This window comes from Polyodon spathula, chromosome 2 (genome assembly GCF_017654505.1).
Source record: "Polyodon spathula isolate WHYD16114869_AA chromosome 2, ASM1765450v1, whole genome shotgun sequence".
Lineage (NCBI taxonomy): Eukaryota > Metazoa > Chordata > Actinopteri > Acipenseriformes > Polyodontidae > Polyodon > Polyodon spathula.
Window position 1 is genome coordinate 9,461,114 of NC_054535.1, and position 18,318 is coordinate 9,479,431.

At 35.8% G+C, this 18,318-nt stretch overlaps 1 protein-coding gene across 2 annotated transcripts; it reads right to left on the reverse strand.

The window, feature by feature from the left end:
* Positions 1-78: 78 nt before the first annotated feature.
* On the reverse strand, positions 79-17,357 carry LOC121329819. 2 transcript variants are annotated; one of them, XM_041275696.1, is made up of 19 exons: positions 17,236-17,357; positions 15,696-15,918; positions 14,896-15,051; positions 14,388-14,567; positions 13,927-14,118; positions 13,311-13,499; positions 12,313-12,430; positions 10,148-12,070; positions 9,866-10,040; positions 8,993-9,108; positions 8,685-8,873; positions 7,526-7,611; positions 7,118-7,180; positions 6,839-6,930; positions 5,813-5,892; positions 5,374-5,462; positions 2,947-3,089; positions 2,311-2,413; positions 79-1,891 (listed from the first exon to the last, which is right to left on the reverse strand). In XM_041275696.1, the coding sequence occupies exons 2-19, from the start codon at positions 15,881-15,883 to the stop codon at positions 1,687-1,689; spliced, it is 4,287 nt and encodes a 1,428-aa protein (XP_041131630.1). In that variant the 5' UTR covers positions 15,884-15,918; positions 17,236-17,357; the 3' UTR covers positions 79-1,686. The 2 variants fall into 2 exon arrangements, with proteins under 2 accessions (XP_041131630.1, XP_041131639.1); XM_041275705.1 differs by lacking the exon at positions 13,311-13,499.
* Between the last annotated feature and the right edge of the window lie 961 nt (positions 17,358-18,318).

The following is an 18,318-nucleotide window of genomic DNA, read 5'->3' on the forward strand; positions in this document are numbered from 1 at the left end:
CATTTTTTTTTTTTTTCCCAGGAGTAACATAAACCTGATTTCTTGTAAAATTACCTTACGCACAAATGGGAGACACTCTTTTTACTATGGAAAGCATTTCATTTATTTCAGACATCATTTATACATTAGTTTCCTTTGCATGACATATTTGATAGTCTGTATTGTGAAGAGGGGCAATTTGTAACGTTCATAATTCAAACTGATGTTTATTAAAATCCTAAAGGAAATTAAGGGGTGAGATTCCACTTAGAATTAATTAAATTTATAACCCAGTAAAGGCACTGCTATGCAGGACTGCATGGTGAGACATATAATCAGGCACTCGCTGGTTCAAATGCTACTCGAGTAACAGTCATGTGTAATTACATTGTCATTGTGCTGGAAATTAAACATCTGGCACAGTCCATCTCATCGGACTTCAGCAGCCCCTACTGGTCAGGTGCCATACAAGTCCAGGCTTGGTAACATCTGTTGCTTAGACTTGACAAGCAAAACATGGTAACTGGGGTATTAAGTGCTTTTTTGGAGCAAAAATAGTGACCATCATCTATAAACAATTTTGTTCACATGTATTGTATCATACTATATAAGGTACTCACTATAAAAAAATAAACATGTACTAGCTTACACCTTGCATATCGCAATATTAATTTTAAAACACATACAAATTCAGTGCTAAGTTACAGTAGATGACAATGCTTGACAGGATGCTACTGGGATAACATTTTAATTGAGGAAGCCGTATGGGCTTATTCTGGAGTGTGTGGTCGGCTCCTTAAATTGTCTCAGGTAAGTTCTCCACAACTTCAATTGTAAACTCAGTAAGGGTTATAAGGTTTGTGATGGAGTGTCCTGCCCCTTTGTTTATTATTGTTTTGATTTATGTGTTAATGCAACAGCGAAAGCTGTCCGATATTATTATTATTATTATGTAGTTTGGCCTGACGAGCGAGATGCCGTCTGCCAGGCTATTGTTTTTATTTTTAAAAACCTCATGAGTATACTTTACTGATCAGCTACTGATTATTGAACTAGCTGACAGTTAATAAAAGTACTGAGAGCCGTAGGTTCACCGCCATTACGTGTTTTGGGTTCTGTCTTCTTCCGGGTCTGACGTCACCACTACAGTAATCCTAGTCAGTTTGTTTGCAGCTTTTTAATCTAAAGTATTAAATATTTTAAATGCATAATTTAAGTGTTCTTATTTAGATAGATAGAAAAACATGGAAAACACATTCTAGGGATTTCAATTGTACAGAGAAGTTTTAAAATATATCTGAAATAAACCAATTAATTGTCTCAAGTGTTTTGAATGCTGAATTTACATCAATATGAAAAGGTCTAACTGAGATTCAACAAGACCTTAACTTAGTACCAAGACAGAGGTATAATTCAGTAAAACATTGCAAGTCAGTATTTACAATTTAATTCAGATGAAAAAGACAAATTGTACAAACAATAAAAACAACTACATTACTTTAAATACAAATGAACACTTTAGGAGGAAAAAAACTGCATTGGTATGTTCTCAAAAATAGCTAACAAAAAAAGATGAACTTTTTTTTTTTTTTTTTTAAATAAACAATTCTATGCTCAGAGCAAACTGGAACACATAATTAAATCTTGAGAGTAACATTCCATAGTACATGCTTTTCTTTAAAATGTTAAAAAGGGAAGGTCTCTTTCTCACTGGAACAAACTGCAAGACTGTAGGACTTGAGTTGCAGATTCATATTGTAGGAGTTCTCTGAAGAACTGCTCAATATTTTTCTTTGTTTTTTTCAAAGCGAGAGACCGTGGGTTGGTTTTGTAGCGCATCTTTAATAATTTGTCTGTCAGGTAATGAAGCCACAGCACATTGGTATGAGGGTTGTACTCACTCCAACTGTTTCTAAAAAAAAATAAGAAATCCACAGAAAAAGATGTTAGATTGTAGGACACCCACATGATCAAATAGATAACTTAATCCAGGGTAGTATCTTGAATTGAACAAGATGCTGGTGGTTTCTGTCTGTCTGACCAGCCCAAAGAAATCTTCAGCAGATTCAATGTGTGGCTAGTTATTGTAACAGATATGTAAAAAAACTTACACAAAAGGAAGTAACAGCAAATATAACAAAATCAAACAAATGACTTGGAACAAAGGGGACTCTCACACAGTATAACAAATTAGTATCAACCTTCTCATGTTATTAATAGTCAATGTTCTCAACAGCTAATCAGACTTGCGTATTGTGTTTTTATGAATTTCTTTGAACAGGGAAGCTGCAAGTCAGATTTAGAAACAAAACAGATCATTAAAAGGCTTACTTGTTTTCTTCTCTCATTTTTCGATAAATCTCAAACTGGTAGTCTCCCTGCCCCATAAAGAGCCCCTCATCAGTTGAAATGTCACAGGAAACAGTCAGACCATCTAAGCAAAGGGAATAAGGCTTAATATCACTTGAGATGATGGAAGGAATGTTTCTTACACCACGACAATACCCCTATATCAGTTTCAAAAGCTCACCAAGGAAGTCATACACCTTTCTTCTCCTATTATCAATGGGTTACTGTTCTGTTTGAATTATGCTTATAAAAATGTGATTTGTTTTCTTGTCTCCTCTGCTACACTCTGACTTGTGATTAATTTCAGGTGTACAGTATATATTTTCAGCCAGATAGAACTGCCAGATAGAAGTAATTGGCCAATAAAATTAAAAAAAAAAAAAAAAAAAAAAATCACAGAAAACCAAAAAATGTAATTTAAAAAAAGTGAGGAAATGTTTACTTTCTCTAGCCAATTCAAACAAACACATCTTCATAGAGGTAATTAGTTTTATGTTGAGCATTTTTGTTCTTTGGGTATATCCATTTACCAATAAATACACTGTGTTACTTGGTTTCTAAATTGAAACTCATTATTCTTCAGCTCTATAGTTTCTGTATTTTTCATTTGTTACCAACCAATTTCCAGCCTGGAGAGTGAGTAGTCTATGATGTTTACATGAACACCATTAGTCATGACACTGTAAGTGGTCCCATTAAGTGTATATTTCCTTTCCTTAACACTGGTCTTCTTCACCAGGAGGTTGCCCCAATGTAAATCTCTTTAAAAAAATAATAATAAAAAAATTGGTTATTAAAACATCCCCACTATGTTGGTGGCTGGCAAAAACCAACATTGTTTTTTTTTTTTTTTTTTTTTTTTTTAATATATACAGCAGATGCCAGCAACCCTGACAAAGACAACTTTAGGTAATTAACATTTTCCCTGGAACCAATCCTGTCCCATAGACTTTAACGTTAATGGAATTCTGATATTAGCAACTGTACACCGCTTATTGACAACTTATTGACGAAGCAGAATCGTGGCTTTGAAACTGGCTACGAAGCTGCATGCAAAATTGAGGTGGATTTACAGCAGGAGGTGGTGCGCTGTAAAACACAGACCATGTTGAACAATTTATTTTAAAATTGTGTTCTTTAGAATTGATTGTAAGTACAACACATTTTTATGTTTGCTTTACTCATTGTAAGGATAACTGTAGCAAATTGTTGTGTAGTGCTATTTAAGACTACTCCCCTTTTTTTTTTTTGGTTTTACACACATGTGAAGTAAACAGTTCTATGTTTGGGTATTTTGTGTTTCTCATGTTAATTTAACACAAATTTAAAACAAAACTTAAAACACATGCATTTCAGTGCCATATTTGTAAAACTACAGTATACATCATTTCATATAAATACACTTGAAAACAGGAGCTTTGCGCTTATTGGCAACTTTCGGAATTTGACAACTTTTTGCTGGGAACTGAGAGGTTGTTAATAAGCGGCATCTACAGTATATCCAAAGCGTGTCACTAAGGACGACACATCAAAACAGGTTGCTTACCCACAAAGATTTCAAAAGAAAGTGAGAGCACTCAAGTCAACATTTTATTTTGTATAATCCATTGTTCAGATACAGGATCTTACTGTCCTCGGATGGCAATCACGTCTTCCTCAGAGGGAGGTTTTGCTATCAGAGCTTTATGTGAACCATTGTCCATTATTTTAAAGACATAGATAAAACACTAACATTTTATAAATTGGATTATATCAAAAAGGAAACAGGTATGCACTCCTACCAATACATCACTATGTTCATTATAATAACCATCCATAAATACAAAATAGTTAAACAGATAAATACAATAGCTATAATCTATATATCTATTTACAATGCCTACAGAAAGTCTACACCCCCTTTCTCAGTGGAAACTACGTAATATCGGACCTTATTTTTGCACGTCATTGTTAACATTATATATATATATATATATATATATATTTTTTTTTTTTCATTTATCTACACATCGTACCCCACAACTTCTAAGTGATAAAACTATTCTAGAAATTTGTAGAAAATGTGTTAAAAATAAAAACTGAAATAGCTTGGTTGGATCAGTGTCCACCCCCTTTGTAATAGCAATCCTAAATTTGCCTTCAAAATCACACACCAAGTTAAGTGGCCTCCACCTATGTTAAAATTGTAGCGATTCACATGATTTCAGGATAAATTCAGAAGTTCCTGTAGGTTCCCTCTGCTGGGTAATGCATTTCAAAGCAAAGACTCAACCATGTGCACCAAGGTGCTTTAAAAAGAACTCTGGGACAAAGTTGTTGAAAGGCACAGATCAGGGGATGGGTATTAAAAATATATCAAAGGCCTTGAATATCCTTTGGAGCACAGTCAAGACGATTATTAAGAAGTGGAAGGTGTATGGCACCACCTAGACCCTGCCCATATCAAGCCGTCCCTCCATACTGGATGACCGAGCAAGAAGGAGACTGATCAGAGAGGCTACCAAGAGGCCAATGGCAACGTTGCAAGAGCTACAGGCTTTTATGGCCAAGACTGGTCAAAGTGTGCATATGACAACAATAAATCTGGTCTATAAAAATGTGTGTAAAGTTGGTAGAGACCAATCCCAACAGACTCACAGCTGTAATTGCTGCCAAAGGTGCTTCCACCAAGTATTAACTCAGGGGGGTGGAGACTTATCCAATTATTTTCTTTCAGTTTTGTACTTTTAAGATGCAATTTTTTTCTCAATAAAAACTTTTTTCCCTTAACAGTGTGGAGTATAGTTTATAGATTAGTGGGGAAAAATCCTCATTTAAATGCCTGAAACTGAGGCAACAAAATGCATGCTTCTTTGGGTTGAGTGCATGTTGAATACAACAAGGAAATTCAATACCCTGAACATTAGATCTACATTTTAACATGCAGGAACAACTTAATCTACACACATGAAAGCAGTATCAAGACGTACCAAAGACACTTTCTGCAATCTTTATATTGTATATGTAGCTACTTCATAATTTTGGAGTAGAAAGAGTAATTCTTACCTATGTTCAAAACATAAAGCCTGCTCCGCAACAGCCAGTGATGCAGTAACTTGATGCAAAATGCCCTTTGCCGTAGCCAGTGAAGGCAGCTTTTACAAAGAGGGGAGATGACAGAAGACACATGAATAAAACTGCATACAGAAAACATGCAAGCTACAGAGTAGGCCATGTATTGACAAACACAAAGCCCTCCCCATGCAAAGAGTGTCAGCATGTGCACTGCAATTGCAAAATAAATCTTTGGATTATTTAAATTGGGTAGGAAGGTACTGCAAGTAAGTAAGTAAGCTAGTAACTACAAGTCTGACACACAGATGGAAAACATTGGCACATACACATACATCCAAATTCTGATACTTTCAATAACCTGTGGAAGAGTTGTGGCAAGTTTCATTACAATTGGAAAAGTGGGGAAAATAAACATTTAGGCATTACTTACCTTTTTTTGCATATTTTCAAGGTCACTGCCTCCAAATTCAAATTCTAAAATCAGGAACAGCTGGTCTTCCTCAAAAAAATCTAAAAAAATATAACCATGGAATCATATTTACAAATGCAGCACAACTTGTGGGATCACAGGCTTGATTGTTAAATATTCTTTATATATGTATGTGTATGTGTGTGTGTGTGTATATTTATATAATATATATATATATATATATATATATATATATATATATATATATATATACACACACACACACACACACACACACACACGTGTGTGTGTATATTATATATATATACATACACACATATATATACGCACACACACACACACGTGTGTGTATAGTATATATATATATATATACACACACACACACACACACATATTAGATGGGCTTCAGCAAGTTACAGGAAAATAATCCCATCTAGGGTTTCTGTGACGTCATAAATTACAAGACCGTAGGTCGAGTAATTTATAAACTGTCAGAAACCCTGAAGAGGCCCATCTATTATTTTTTATAATACATGGATAACCTTGTGGTGCTAATATTAAAAAAAACAAGGTTCAGCAGAACAGTTGGATTTTTTCAAACGTAGTTTCTCAGTGCTGTAGAGACAGTCTATGTCTGTTACTGCTTCAGCTTTATTTGGATGAGTGCCTTTACCTTGTTTTAATTTGACTGCCTTTGCCTACATTAATGACTTAGATTCTGGTATAGTAAGCAAACTTGTTAAATTTGCAAACGACACAAAAATAGGAGGAGTGGCAAAGACCATTGCAGCAGCAAAGGTAATTTAAAATTATCTAGACAGTATTCAGAACTGGGCAGACATTTAACAGATAAAAGTGTAAGGTACTGCATGTAGGCAATAAAAATGTGCATTACAAATACTGAAATTGAAGAAGGAATCTATGAAAAACACCTAGGAGGAGTTTATGTTGACTCAGAAATGTCTTCCGCTAGACAATGCTAGATTGATAATTGATTGAAATTGAAAGAAATTTGATCAATCTTACCTGGACGATCATTTTCAGAGTTTCTCTGTTTGTCAAATTTGTCCCAGGCTTTCAGAAGAGGTTTTGGATACGACCCTTTAGCACAATGCAAACTTAACAAAAAAAAAAAAAAAAAAAACACATGCACAAATCAGGCAACTCCTCAAACTCCAGAGTTCAAAGTGGATAAAACTATGCATGATGAGCATGCACATGATATCTTGTCATTTCCAAATGTAAAAAAAGGATTACTGTAATGATTTAAAAAGAGTAAAACAAAATAGAACAGAGTGCACTTACTCGTGCAAAGTAATGAAGCCTTCAGTTTTGTTTTCTTCCATTTTACTCAAGTTGCTCAATTCTCTAAAAGGATAGAGGTTACATAATCCAGGATTATTAATAAAAATAATAATAAATATATATATATATATATATATTTTTTTTTTTATTTCCTAGGTCAGACAGTTTGTTAGACATTTGCACAAATATATATCCTGCCATGGAATATTTTAAAGTTAAGAAATACTAAAAGAAACTTTATAAATTTCCTGAAGTGCATTATGCAGCATGATGGATGTCATTTGTCAATACTTTTCTTCCTCCCAAACTTGAGATATAGCATGTATTTAAAATACAACATATAAATATTTTATACAACTTATTAAAGCACATTTTATGCAGAGGGCAAAACCATTTCCAAAAACATACTTTGAGATAATTACTTCATGGAGAATTTCATCAAATTTCTTCTGCATTTCTCCATTAACCGTCTGCTCCCCTTCAATAGGAATGATCTGAAGACAAATAGAGAGCATAATGGTAGTTTACACACTTCCAAATGTCAAGTGTGTTTGCATCTTTGAACCATCATCACCAAGGCTTAATGCAAAACTAGTTTCAAGGCTACTTAAACTTAATTTAAAAACAAGGACATCAATTTAAAAATAAAATACATCTGCCATGTATTGTTAGAATGTTGATTGTTAAAATATATGAACTTGATTAGTAGCCCAGAATCAATGGTGTGCTGGAGGACTATGAGGTTATTACATAGGCAGCCACACCATTTAAAGCGGATAGTTTAAAAAAAGATCATTTGGGTTATAAGGATATCAATCTGGCTTTATTCAGATTCTGGCACACCTGGGTGTGAAACAGTCTGTCTTTACCAATGGTTTTACTTAGGATTGGCTTTAAGTGAGTTTTAAAAGGCACTGTGGCAGGACTGCTGCTGTAAGTAGTGTCTGTGGGAATGCAAGGTTGGCAGGCATGGGGTTAAATCCGTCCCGGCCAGCAATCACATGTTTAGCCATTCCCAAATTAGGTAACTGATGCTAACTGGGAAGTGGCCACATGTATAAAAAGATTGAGAAATCCTTTGTTTGTTGGAGTTTAGGAGGTGTGTTTGTGCTGTGATTTTTGTATTGTTTATCAACATGGTAGTGAAGGCTAAGGCCCAGCCTACACAGTTATTCTTTTGTTTAAAACTTTTATTTTGGCCCTCATGCCATGTTGAATTTGTTCCTGTGTTTTGTGTTATTTTGTTAAATAAAATGTATGCATATGCACTTCTAACTGCAGCTTTCTGTCTCTGGATCCAATTCCTGCACAGGCAGCCTGGGTCGTACTGGTTCCCTGTCACATGTACATATATTGGCTTCAGCACTTCAAAACAAGAAATAAGCTCCATTATGTTGTGTTGCCAATCAACTTTTGAAGTGAAGGAACATCTGTCATTTGAAAAATGTAATGTTAATAGGCCTATATATAAACGGATGTTTAGAGAAGTGTGGGAGAAAAACCATAAACAGAAATACAATTCTGTTTTGGTTACATAGCATGTGACATTTAGTTTAAAAACATTTACCTTTAAAGCCACAAATTCATTGTTGTTGTTTGTTGTGCAAAACACTTCTCCAAAGGCTCCTTCACCAATCTTTTTACACAACTCCATTTTGTGGGGGGGTATACATTCTTCAAAAGATAAAGGACCATCCTGTTTGCATTCCTGATACAGCTTCTCTGCATCCGAGATATCCGAGAGATTCAGGGTATTCTAAAAACAAGAGGGTTTAGACAAAACATTATTTAAAAAGGGCATCAATGCTTCAGCTTTCAATCTACCCAGCAAATGCCTGGTAAAATACTGACAGACCACCACCTTCCCAAGCTTACCAGGAATGAGCCTTCTGCACCACAAAGCAGCCTCACAGATTTGTTTGAAAACGGAGTTCCTAGATCTTTTTCAGAAACTGGGTTGGAAAGGTTCAATTTCTTTGGCGTTAAAATTGCTGGGGAAAAAAAAAAAAAAAAAAAAATCAAGTTAATACACCAGTCTTATATTTAGTCGCTAATAAACACCACCACAGCCCAAAAAACTTCCAGTTTGGCTTTTATTATGTTCATATGCAAGCAATATTGCTAAAAAAAGAATCAAGTGATTCTATTCTGGCATTAGTATTCAATGATTAAAGCTTTAAAAGGTCAAGTCAACAAGAGAGACTTGGCAAGCCTAAAGGGTCAATTGAAAAATGCTTGCAGGGCGCCATTGAACATCATATTCAGCCCTCCTGCTGCATCTTCGCAACTTGAGTGAGTAGACAGCTCGAAATTGGAGTTTTACCAGTCCCCTTTTCACATCAAGGGGAGAAACAAAAGCAATGTGTTCTAACAAAGGGAGATGACAGTAGCTGCTTTCATGTCATGTATGTTAAAAAAATAAATAAACCCTACCCCACATTGCCACATGTGGACTCTCAGGTAATGTTATATTGTTGCTGCTTATTTAACTGGTTTCTGACTTTGTTAAATAAAATTTGAAAAAATAATAATATTGTTGTCAATAAAGGGGTCGCGTGCGCCTATGGATTATGTGTCATGCAAACATACTTCACTTAAATACTAATGTTCAAACACAAACAATTACACTTACTAAAATGGCCAATTGGATGTCATTATTGATTTTTTAAAATGAATTTACTTTTCTTTTTTGGTAGCGTGCTTTCCCTAAATTGCTTGTCAATACTGAACTTGATCAATATGAAATACCTTTCATCTTCTTGTGAACAGAAAGTGATGCTTTGAGTCTTGACCAGTTATGAGTGTTAAAAGTTTCTGGGGTAAAACTGAGCAGAAATGACGACTTTTGGAAACAGTCTTTCCTCAAAGGGGTCACAGGTGGCATCAGGTCATTGGCATCACACAACCAGCTGCCCATGTTACCCTATGGGTTCCAAAAAAAAATAAAAAGTTAGTTCTGCTGCTAGGTTAAAATGTGTAAAAAATTAATAACTAAAAAAAAAATTCATCATTGATGAATCACTTGCTTACCATTGACCATTTTGGGTTATGAAGAGGCCTACAAGTGAAATCGTCCAGCGAGTTATCTGCATTTCTGGTTGCCAACGATTGATTTGCAAAGTGCTTTCTACGTTGCTCCTTTTGCGCTTTTCCATTTTTGGTCCACCTGCTAGCGCTAAAGCCACTGATGCAGGCTTTTCGCCCAGTTACTGGTTTTTCCTTCGGTATCCCGTGGGTTCTAACTCTCCCCGGGACTTTCTTTTTGGCTGGAGAGACAGCCAGGTTATTTCGTGACTCAGAGGAGTCAGACGAGGTGTCTGTTTTAGCAGCCTTAGGTAAATCATTTTTTTTCTTTTTAGAGCTACTAAGCAGTCCAATAGGATGTTGTGCAGACAACTTTCTGAATAAGGTCAAATCCACATTCAACCCACTTTTACTTCCTATTTCAAGTTCTTTTCTCTGGGCAAACTCTGGGCCTATACAATCAGCAACAGGGCTGGTATGAATAGCAGTCTCTACATGAGGAAGCAAATTTATACTGGAATGATTCGGAGTTGTGTCTGGCAAGTTACAGTGCTCAGTTAAAACAGTCTTCTCAATCTTAAGACTGGAGTATGCAAGCTCTTGTTTAGAGTCCAAACTCCGGCGTCGTTTCATATCCCTGAGCTTGTAAATTTCAATCGGTAACTTTGAACGTTGAAGTACAACGACAGGCTGTGAGACTATACATCTTTCTTTTAAATATGCATATGATGACTTTACAGGCTGTTTATTCTTCTCAGATGATACAACAGTAAGCAGAGAATTGTCCACTGTGATGCTCAAGACAGAGGGGCTTCTTTTAGGTAGTTTATTCAAGATCCTTTCTTCAGTTCTGTTTTGTTGTACAACTGCAAAAACATCCCTACCATCCAAGGATACAGTATTTCGGACATATTGTGGAGTAACATCCAAGCAGTCTTTTTCCTCCTGAACTTTAACGTCACCTGTCTCTGATGAAACAGTCTGTCCACTTCTTGACTCAGAGAAGTCTGAGGAATGAGTGTTAGCTGACATTTTGTAGTCACTATGCTTAACACAAGGCTGTGCAGACAACTGTCTGCACATGGCTGAGTCAATGTTCAACCTGCTACAATGTTTTTCTTTGAGTACCTGCGTCTTGCTACTAGCAGCATAGCATTCAGGCTTCTCCGGATTACTTTGCAAATTAAGGTTCAGCAAGTGCTTGGGTATGTCTACAGGTTTCAGTAGAACTACAGGCTGTGAGACACTGCATACCTTAATTACCTGCGACGACACAAAAACAACAGAATCATTCACACTACTGGACTGATCCAAAATACGTGTTTTTGTGATGAGCATTTCCTTGTTTGTTCTGTTTGGGTGAGAAACTATAGAAGCCTCATCAGTTTGTGAAAACAGTTCCCTGCTATATTCAACCTCATGATTTTCAACATCGTGCTGCAAAATTTCCAAACTGGGCATCCCATTTTTAACAGAGGCACCTTTAATGCAATTTTTAAATTCAGAACCGTGTCCTACCAGGACATTTAATTCACTCCCCTCTGGAGAAAGTACATCCTTGCCTTCTTCCATACTGGTTTTGCAAACTTCCTCTGGTTCATCATTGCTAAAAGAGATCTCACTAAAGGACGGATCGCAGGGCTTGTAACAGGGCAGGCAACTTGCAGAGGGCGTGCTGGCTAGAAGTGGCTGTTTGTAAGCCCTTGTTTTCAACATGCCGTCAGCTGTGCTACTGAAAGAGTGTTCACTTGGAAGACATTTTTTCTTTTTGCAATTTGAAAAAAGGCTGGATATCTCTGAACTTGTATTCTCCAACAGTGATTTGCGTTTGTATCTCGTGCGCTTACTCATTGCAATAAATCGCGATGAAGGAACAGGGGTTTTCTTAAAATCTTCAGAGGAATTTAAAGTGTTCTGTAAAAAACAGACCTATAAAAACACAATAGAAGATGCATTTAGATGTTTCGAGCGTCTCAAAATCAGGGCATAGTAAAACTAAAACTGCTATAATCTACCCTATAATAAGAAATTCTGTTGACTTTTTCCAGTTTGTAGCTAAACTACAAAGACTGCTACTCTAGTAACGTATGTTTACTTTTCTCTTCCTGTTTTTTGTTAAGTACGATGCTAGTGCTTTTGCTGCAGAAAATATTATCAATATATATTCTTACACTCTGGCACTTCACTGGTCTTGTTTTCCTGACCCTCATATTCTCATTGGGAGCTTTTCTGCGGTCTGTGACAAACTTCCCCAGAGGGACTGGACACACAAACGATGATGCCGCAGACCTTTAAAAGACAATACAATTGTTATAAAATGATGTGTGCATTTGAAAACAATCAAAAAATGTTATTTAACTGATTGAAATCAGATGTACCCTACCAACAATGAACTAGTACTTTAATGTATGTCAATAGTATATTCCTGCATGCATTTTAAGTGAAATGTATTATTACTAAAGATACAATTATATCACGGTGGCCGACCTTCACGGAACCCATGAAGTTTGCGGTTTGTTTCCACCAAGTATGAAAATAGGAAGAGAGCAGTACAAATCTTCTGAACGAGCAGCAATGCCAAGTTAAAGCAGTTAACAAACCTCAGATAAAAAGGTGAATACTTACACAGAACTACAAATAAGTAAAGTGACGACATTAAGTTCTAAGCAACTAGAAGAGCAAAATCCCCAAAAAGTTGAAGAAAGCAGGGGAGCAGGTTTAAAAAGAGAAACAAACTTTTCATATTAAGCAACCAGAACCACAACTGTTTTTAAATAGACATTAACAAAAAGGATATGTTTGCACTAAAATTTACAACCAGACAAATTCAACAAAATCATTGAGTTCAGAACCTTTGTTTTTTTTTTTTTTTACATCAGACAAGGAATACATGTTAAAAGGTAAGCATATTCCTGTTACAATTGTTTGAAAGGTTAAACAAAACATGTTAAATACATTAAATTCCTGTTTATTTAGCACAAAATTAATATATTAAATATATTTAAAAATGATAACCATAACTGCGACCGTTCTGTGAAAATGTCTATTTTGTGGTGTGATTTTTACTGTGACAAAATCATATCCTTAATTATGACATTCTTAAGGATGTTCCGACACAAAGACTAAAGACTATTTTTTTTTGCTTGTTTAAGAAATGATCAAATCCAACCTGCTGACTCTGGGCCATCGATCACTGGAGTTATCTGTATTTTCTTTCCCATAACTGGTGATGAATTCTTCCGGTTCACCAGCTACCTCCACAATAGACTCACTAGTACCGGTCAATTTAACAATTGACACAGCTCTCTGCTTTGCACTCCTCTGCAGCCTTGCAGAGGATGTACTCAGTTTACTTTGACTAAACAGAGAAAATACAAAATGATTTACAGGTCAGTAAACAGTATTTGATCATTTATTAAAACAAGAATGTCTCTGACATACATCTCCCACCAAGGTTCTAAATACAAAATGAGCTCACCATGACCCACCTACATCCAAGCTTGACATACAGACAGGTGCCTCCATATATCTCCACATTGATACTCAATAACCTTTTCTAATGAATGTCCTTAGCAAGTTTAATTACAATTAGACAAGTGGTTCTCTAGATATATGTAAAACTGTAAAGCCTGACAAGCGCAAGAGCCACCTCCCCCAGATGCACATTGTCAGCAGGAGACATTATTTCTTGAGGATGAGGTCTTACTCAAAGCGGACCGTGTAATCGGTAGTAATCTGCATCAGACCTTTTTAGGTTGTTCTTTGGTAAAATTAGGAAATCCAACCTGTTGACTGTGGTTCTTCGATCCCTGGCATCAACTATACTTTCTTTTCTAGAACTGGCAATGAAATCTTCAAGGCAATCAGCTACCTCCACATCATTTGATTCACTGGTATCGGTCAGTTTCATCCTTGATAGAGCTCTCTGCTTTGAATTTCGTGGTAGCCTTGCAGAGTTTGTACTCTCTTTCCTTTGCCTAAACAAAGAGAATAGGGAACATACTTTTTTATTGTTATCTGTATTTCTGTGGCATTTTGAAAAGTGAACTTAAATTCAAGGTTGTATTAAGGTTCAATATAAAAAGCAGCATTGGGCGATGTAAAGAGAATCAAGATATTGCAGAAATTAAACCCCTGAAAAATAATCTATTTGTGGTTGTACAAGTTTAGGTTACAGACAGATTTCACAAATTACCACTCTTTTCTTCACAGAAAATATGAACTTAACAAAATTAGCAAATCCAACCTGCTGGTGTTTTTTCTTCTAGTCTTGACGACACAACCATTACTCTCTTTACAGGCTGCGACATTTTCCATTGCCTCCTCTTTTTCATCAACAGAGTCATTTTCGTTGGTATTCTGTTTCAACACTGCCTGCTTTGCATTCCTTTTTGGTCTCATGGAGGCAGCATGTCGCTTTCCTTTTCTAAACACAGAGAAGCAATACAGAATTGAGTAATTCTTCGTTGAAGTCTAAATGTATTAAGTATCTAATAAGCATCTTGTTGGTCATGTGGATTAGTATCATGCACTATTAGCATTTCACTAGCATGCACTGGGTTTCAAGTCTGCTTCTACAATATTTTTTTGAACCACAACTTAATTTCTCTCATCTTCCACTGGGGAGTAGTGAACTTACAGGCACAGATTTAACTGCTTCCTCACCGCCTAAGACTTAAGCCGTGCTTGCATGACAATCAATTGGTTTTTTGTTGACTCCCATATTTTGGGAAAATAATTGTAAAAATACCAACGTGCTGACTGTGTCCTTTCTGGCAGTGGCATCACTTTTATTTTCTTTCCCAACACTGAAGATGGAGTACTCTTCCTCCTCTTCACTGTCTTTAAGAGATGTTAGAGCTCTCTTTTTAGCATTTCTCTTCATCCTAGCAGTAGTCTGCTTTCTCTGCCTGAAGTAAAAATTAAAAGTACAGATTTAGTGTCACAAAAACCATCTGAGAATCTGCAATAATCTGCAAGAAATAAAACAGCATCCAATGCCAAGTCAACCAAGCAATTTCCAAGACCAAGACCACCAGTCCTCTGATTTCAACCAAATTAATTTCAGGCAAAGTGACATATAACGGTTACATTACTCGTTTCAGCTTCGTATCTTTATTTTAAAAAAGGGATAACCTAGAGCCATGAAATATAGTAGACTTCAGTTTAGTATCTCTATCTGGCAATTCAATGTAAAACAAAAAAGTGACAAAATATTGTTCAATTTTTATCCTACTGAAACCATCGTTTGCCTTGCTTATTTTCTACTTCAACAAGTGTTTGCCGGTGATTTGGCAGGTTCACAGACACGATACATTTGAAACTGTAGTTGGACAAACATACGCAAAAGGTAATTACAAAGAAATATACACACTAAGAGCTATGAAAATGATCATGCAATGTATGAAAACCAACAAATAAAACATATGACATTCAGTTCATTATAATTTGACGGTGTTTACAACATAACGTTTAACATTTAATGATAGACACTTTCTTTGTGTATTCTTTAGAAATTGCTTTAAATAGCGGTTTGTGTTTAAAATCAGCTCACCTTTCTCTTCCTTGATTTACATAACAGTTTTCTTCAGCACCGATGGACAGATCTGAAGAGGAGGAGCTGGAAAAAGCAGTTTTTCTGGTGTCAGGGGAGAACCAGGCATCAACTTTCCGCATTTGTTTGCCATATGTCTTTAACATCAGCACACGATTCCTCTTGAATGGCTTCATCATTGAGTTCATTTTGCAGTTTGTACCGTCACGTCAGTTTAAGTGCACTGTAAGAAAAGATAACTAATAAATAAATAAAAACAGGCATACCAATTATATAATAATAAACTATTTTATATAGTGCCTTAAAAGTATTCGTCTCAGAGTGCTTAACAAAAGAAAATACAACAACTCATCAAAACACAGAACCCAAACACAAAAATACACTCATAAGAAAGCCTTTCTAAAAAAGTAAGTCTTAAGACTCGATTTACAACACAAAGTAGCAGAGTCCCTAATCTCAAATCTGCAATTTCAGACACCAGCAAACAAGGCATTACAGTAGACAATCCTGGAGAACACAAACGCATGGGCTAGTTTTTCAGCCGCAGATTTCGAAAGCATAGATCGCAGCCTAGCTATATTTCTGAGGTGGAAAAAAGAAGCCTTGACAGTATTCAGTACATGCGGTTCAAAAGTTAACCCAAGATCAAACATCACACAAACACCAACAGACAGATTTAAGGCATTAGTTTTACCTAGCTGGCAATAAGTGCCTAGCAGCATTACCTCAGTTTTGTCACAGTTTAGGTGTAAAAAATTATGTGACATCCATTTTTTTATATCAGACATACAAGCTGTAAGAGCAGAGGCAGCAGCAGCAATGCTGGGTTTAGAATGAATATAGATTTGGGTGTCATCACCTTAAAATGACAATTCAAACCATGTGATCTAAGAATGTGGCCACATGCTAAATAAAAATACAAAATATAAGAACATTTTATGTTAGGATTCCATGGGTAATCGTCACATCAGATTAAAAAGAAACAGACTTGTTGGGACAGAACAGATAAATCCACGACATTCTCGGGGTTGCAAGCTGGTAAAACGAATCTCAGGTAAATAATGTACCAACATCGACCGAGGAGAGCAGGGTTGTGGTGGGGTCTTGACGCAACATTCTGAAAATCAGGTAACATCACAGCATTTTAATACAGAACATCTATGTGAACGCAACGTTGAGAGACCTAATCCCGGAGACCGAGCGATACCCTAAATTAAGACCATAACATCTACATCGTAGTTTACAGTACCTTTTCTATTTTAAACCTTTCGCTGGATTCTGTTTACAATAATATTATTACTCGCAGTAACAATACACGAAGAAGTTCGCGGTTTAAACCAAAATAATAATAATAATAAACTTTTTTTTTTTTTTAAGTAATTGAACTTCCGAGATTTGCATAAGCAGGACTTAGAAAAATAATACGTACTCATTAAATTTTGCTGTTTCAGAACTGACAAACTGAAAGAATATTGATGTAACTGGGCCCAAATATGTTACCACTACTACACAACGACAATATCAGTTTTTCCTTACCCACCTTTAACAATCCCATTCAGTGATCCAAGCGTTACTATCGTTATTGTCATACATACTATTTATTTAAACAATTAAAACGACAACATAACAACTGGGTGAAAATAAACGCTCTCACTCGCTCTTTGTTGCTTCGTCTACTTCCTAGACCCGCCGCTGTTTGAAATCAACGTGCTTCCTGATTGGTCAAACTAGCTGCACATCGTTTTTGGTTGGTTGTTAGAAATCAGCAAATATTTGAAAAACGGAAACAGTGGAAGTTATTGCAGCAAAGTCTGTCCGTTTTTGTGTGATGAAACTTCTTGTCAACATTTTTCAGCACAACATAGCATCACAACCCATAGAGCCAAATGGTCAGTCTTTCTGTACCAAACTGACAATTTTACATGTGTGGATGCAGATCTCAGTGAATGTATAAAGTATATTGTATTTTTTACTTGTATCATTTGGAGGGTGTGCTTTATTATTATTATTATATTATTATTATTATTATTATTATTATTATTATTATTATTATTATTATTATTTCTTAGCAGACGCGACTTACAATTGTTACAAAATATCACATTATAGAATATCACCTTACAAAATATCACATTACAGATAAGAGCAGTTAAGGTACAGCAAAATCACTAGAAAATAAAATCAAATTAAAATAAGTGCAAAATAAAGAATACAGTAAATAATTACATTTAAGAGTGAGTTTGACTAAGAACAGTTAACTTATAGTAAAAATATTGGCTTATACGAGTAAAGCCCATTAAAAGCACATAGTAAGTATGATAAATGGATAAGAACAAATTCAAATAAGAGCTGTTACCAAAAACATGAATATGGATATCTAAGAGTAAAATCAAGTACAAGATACAGTGAATAGTTATAATTAAGAGCAGTAGTAGAATACCGCAAGGCATGTAGCAGTTCAGTACTAATACAAGCTGTTGCAAGTACTGGTACAATAGGGTGACATATAGTCGAGAGTTGTGAGGTTTACAGATGCTGTCTGAACAGGTGTGTCTTGTCGAGACGACGGAAGGCTGTCAGGGACTGCGCAGTCCTGATAACCGTGGGTAGGTTGTTCCACCAC

Excerpts from the sequence above, each read along its gene's own strand:
- LOC121329819 (XM_041275696.1), bottom strand. The coding sequence starts at position 15,883 with ATGAACTCAATGATGAAGCCATTCAAGAGGAATCGTGTGCTGATGTTA. Across the intron at positions 10,041-10,147 it reads ATAACCCAAAATGGTCAATG|GGTAACATGGGCAGCTGGTT; the intron begins GTAAGCAAGTGA and ends TGGAACCCATAG. Across the intron at positions 3,090-5,373 it reads GCTTTATGTTTTGAACATAG|AGATTTACATTGGGGCAACC; the intron begins GTAAGAATTACT and ends ATTTTTTTAAAG.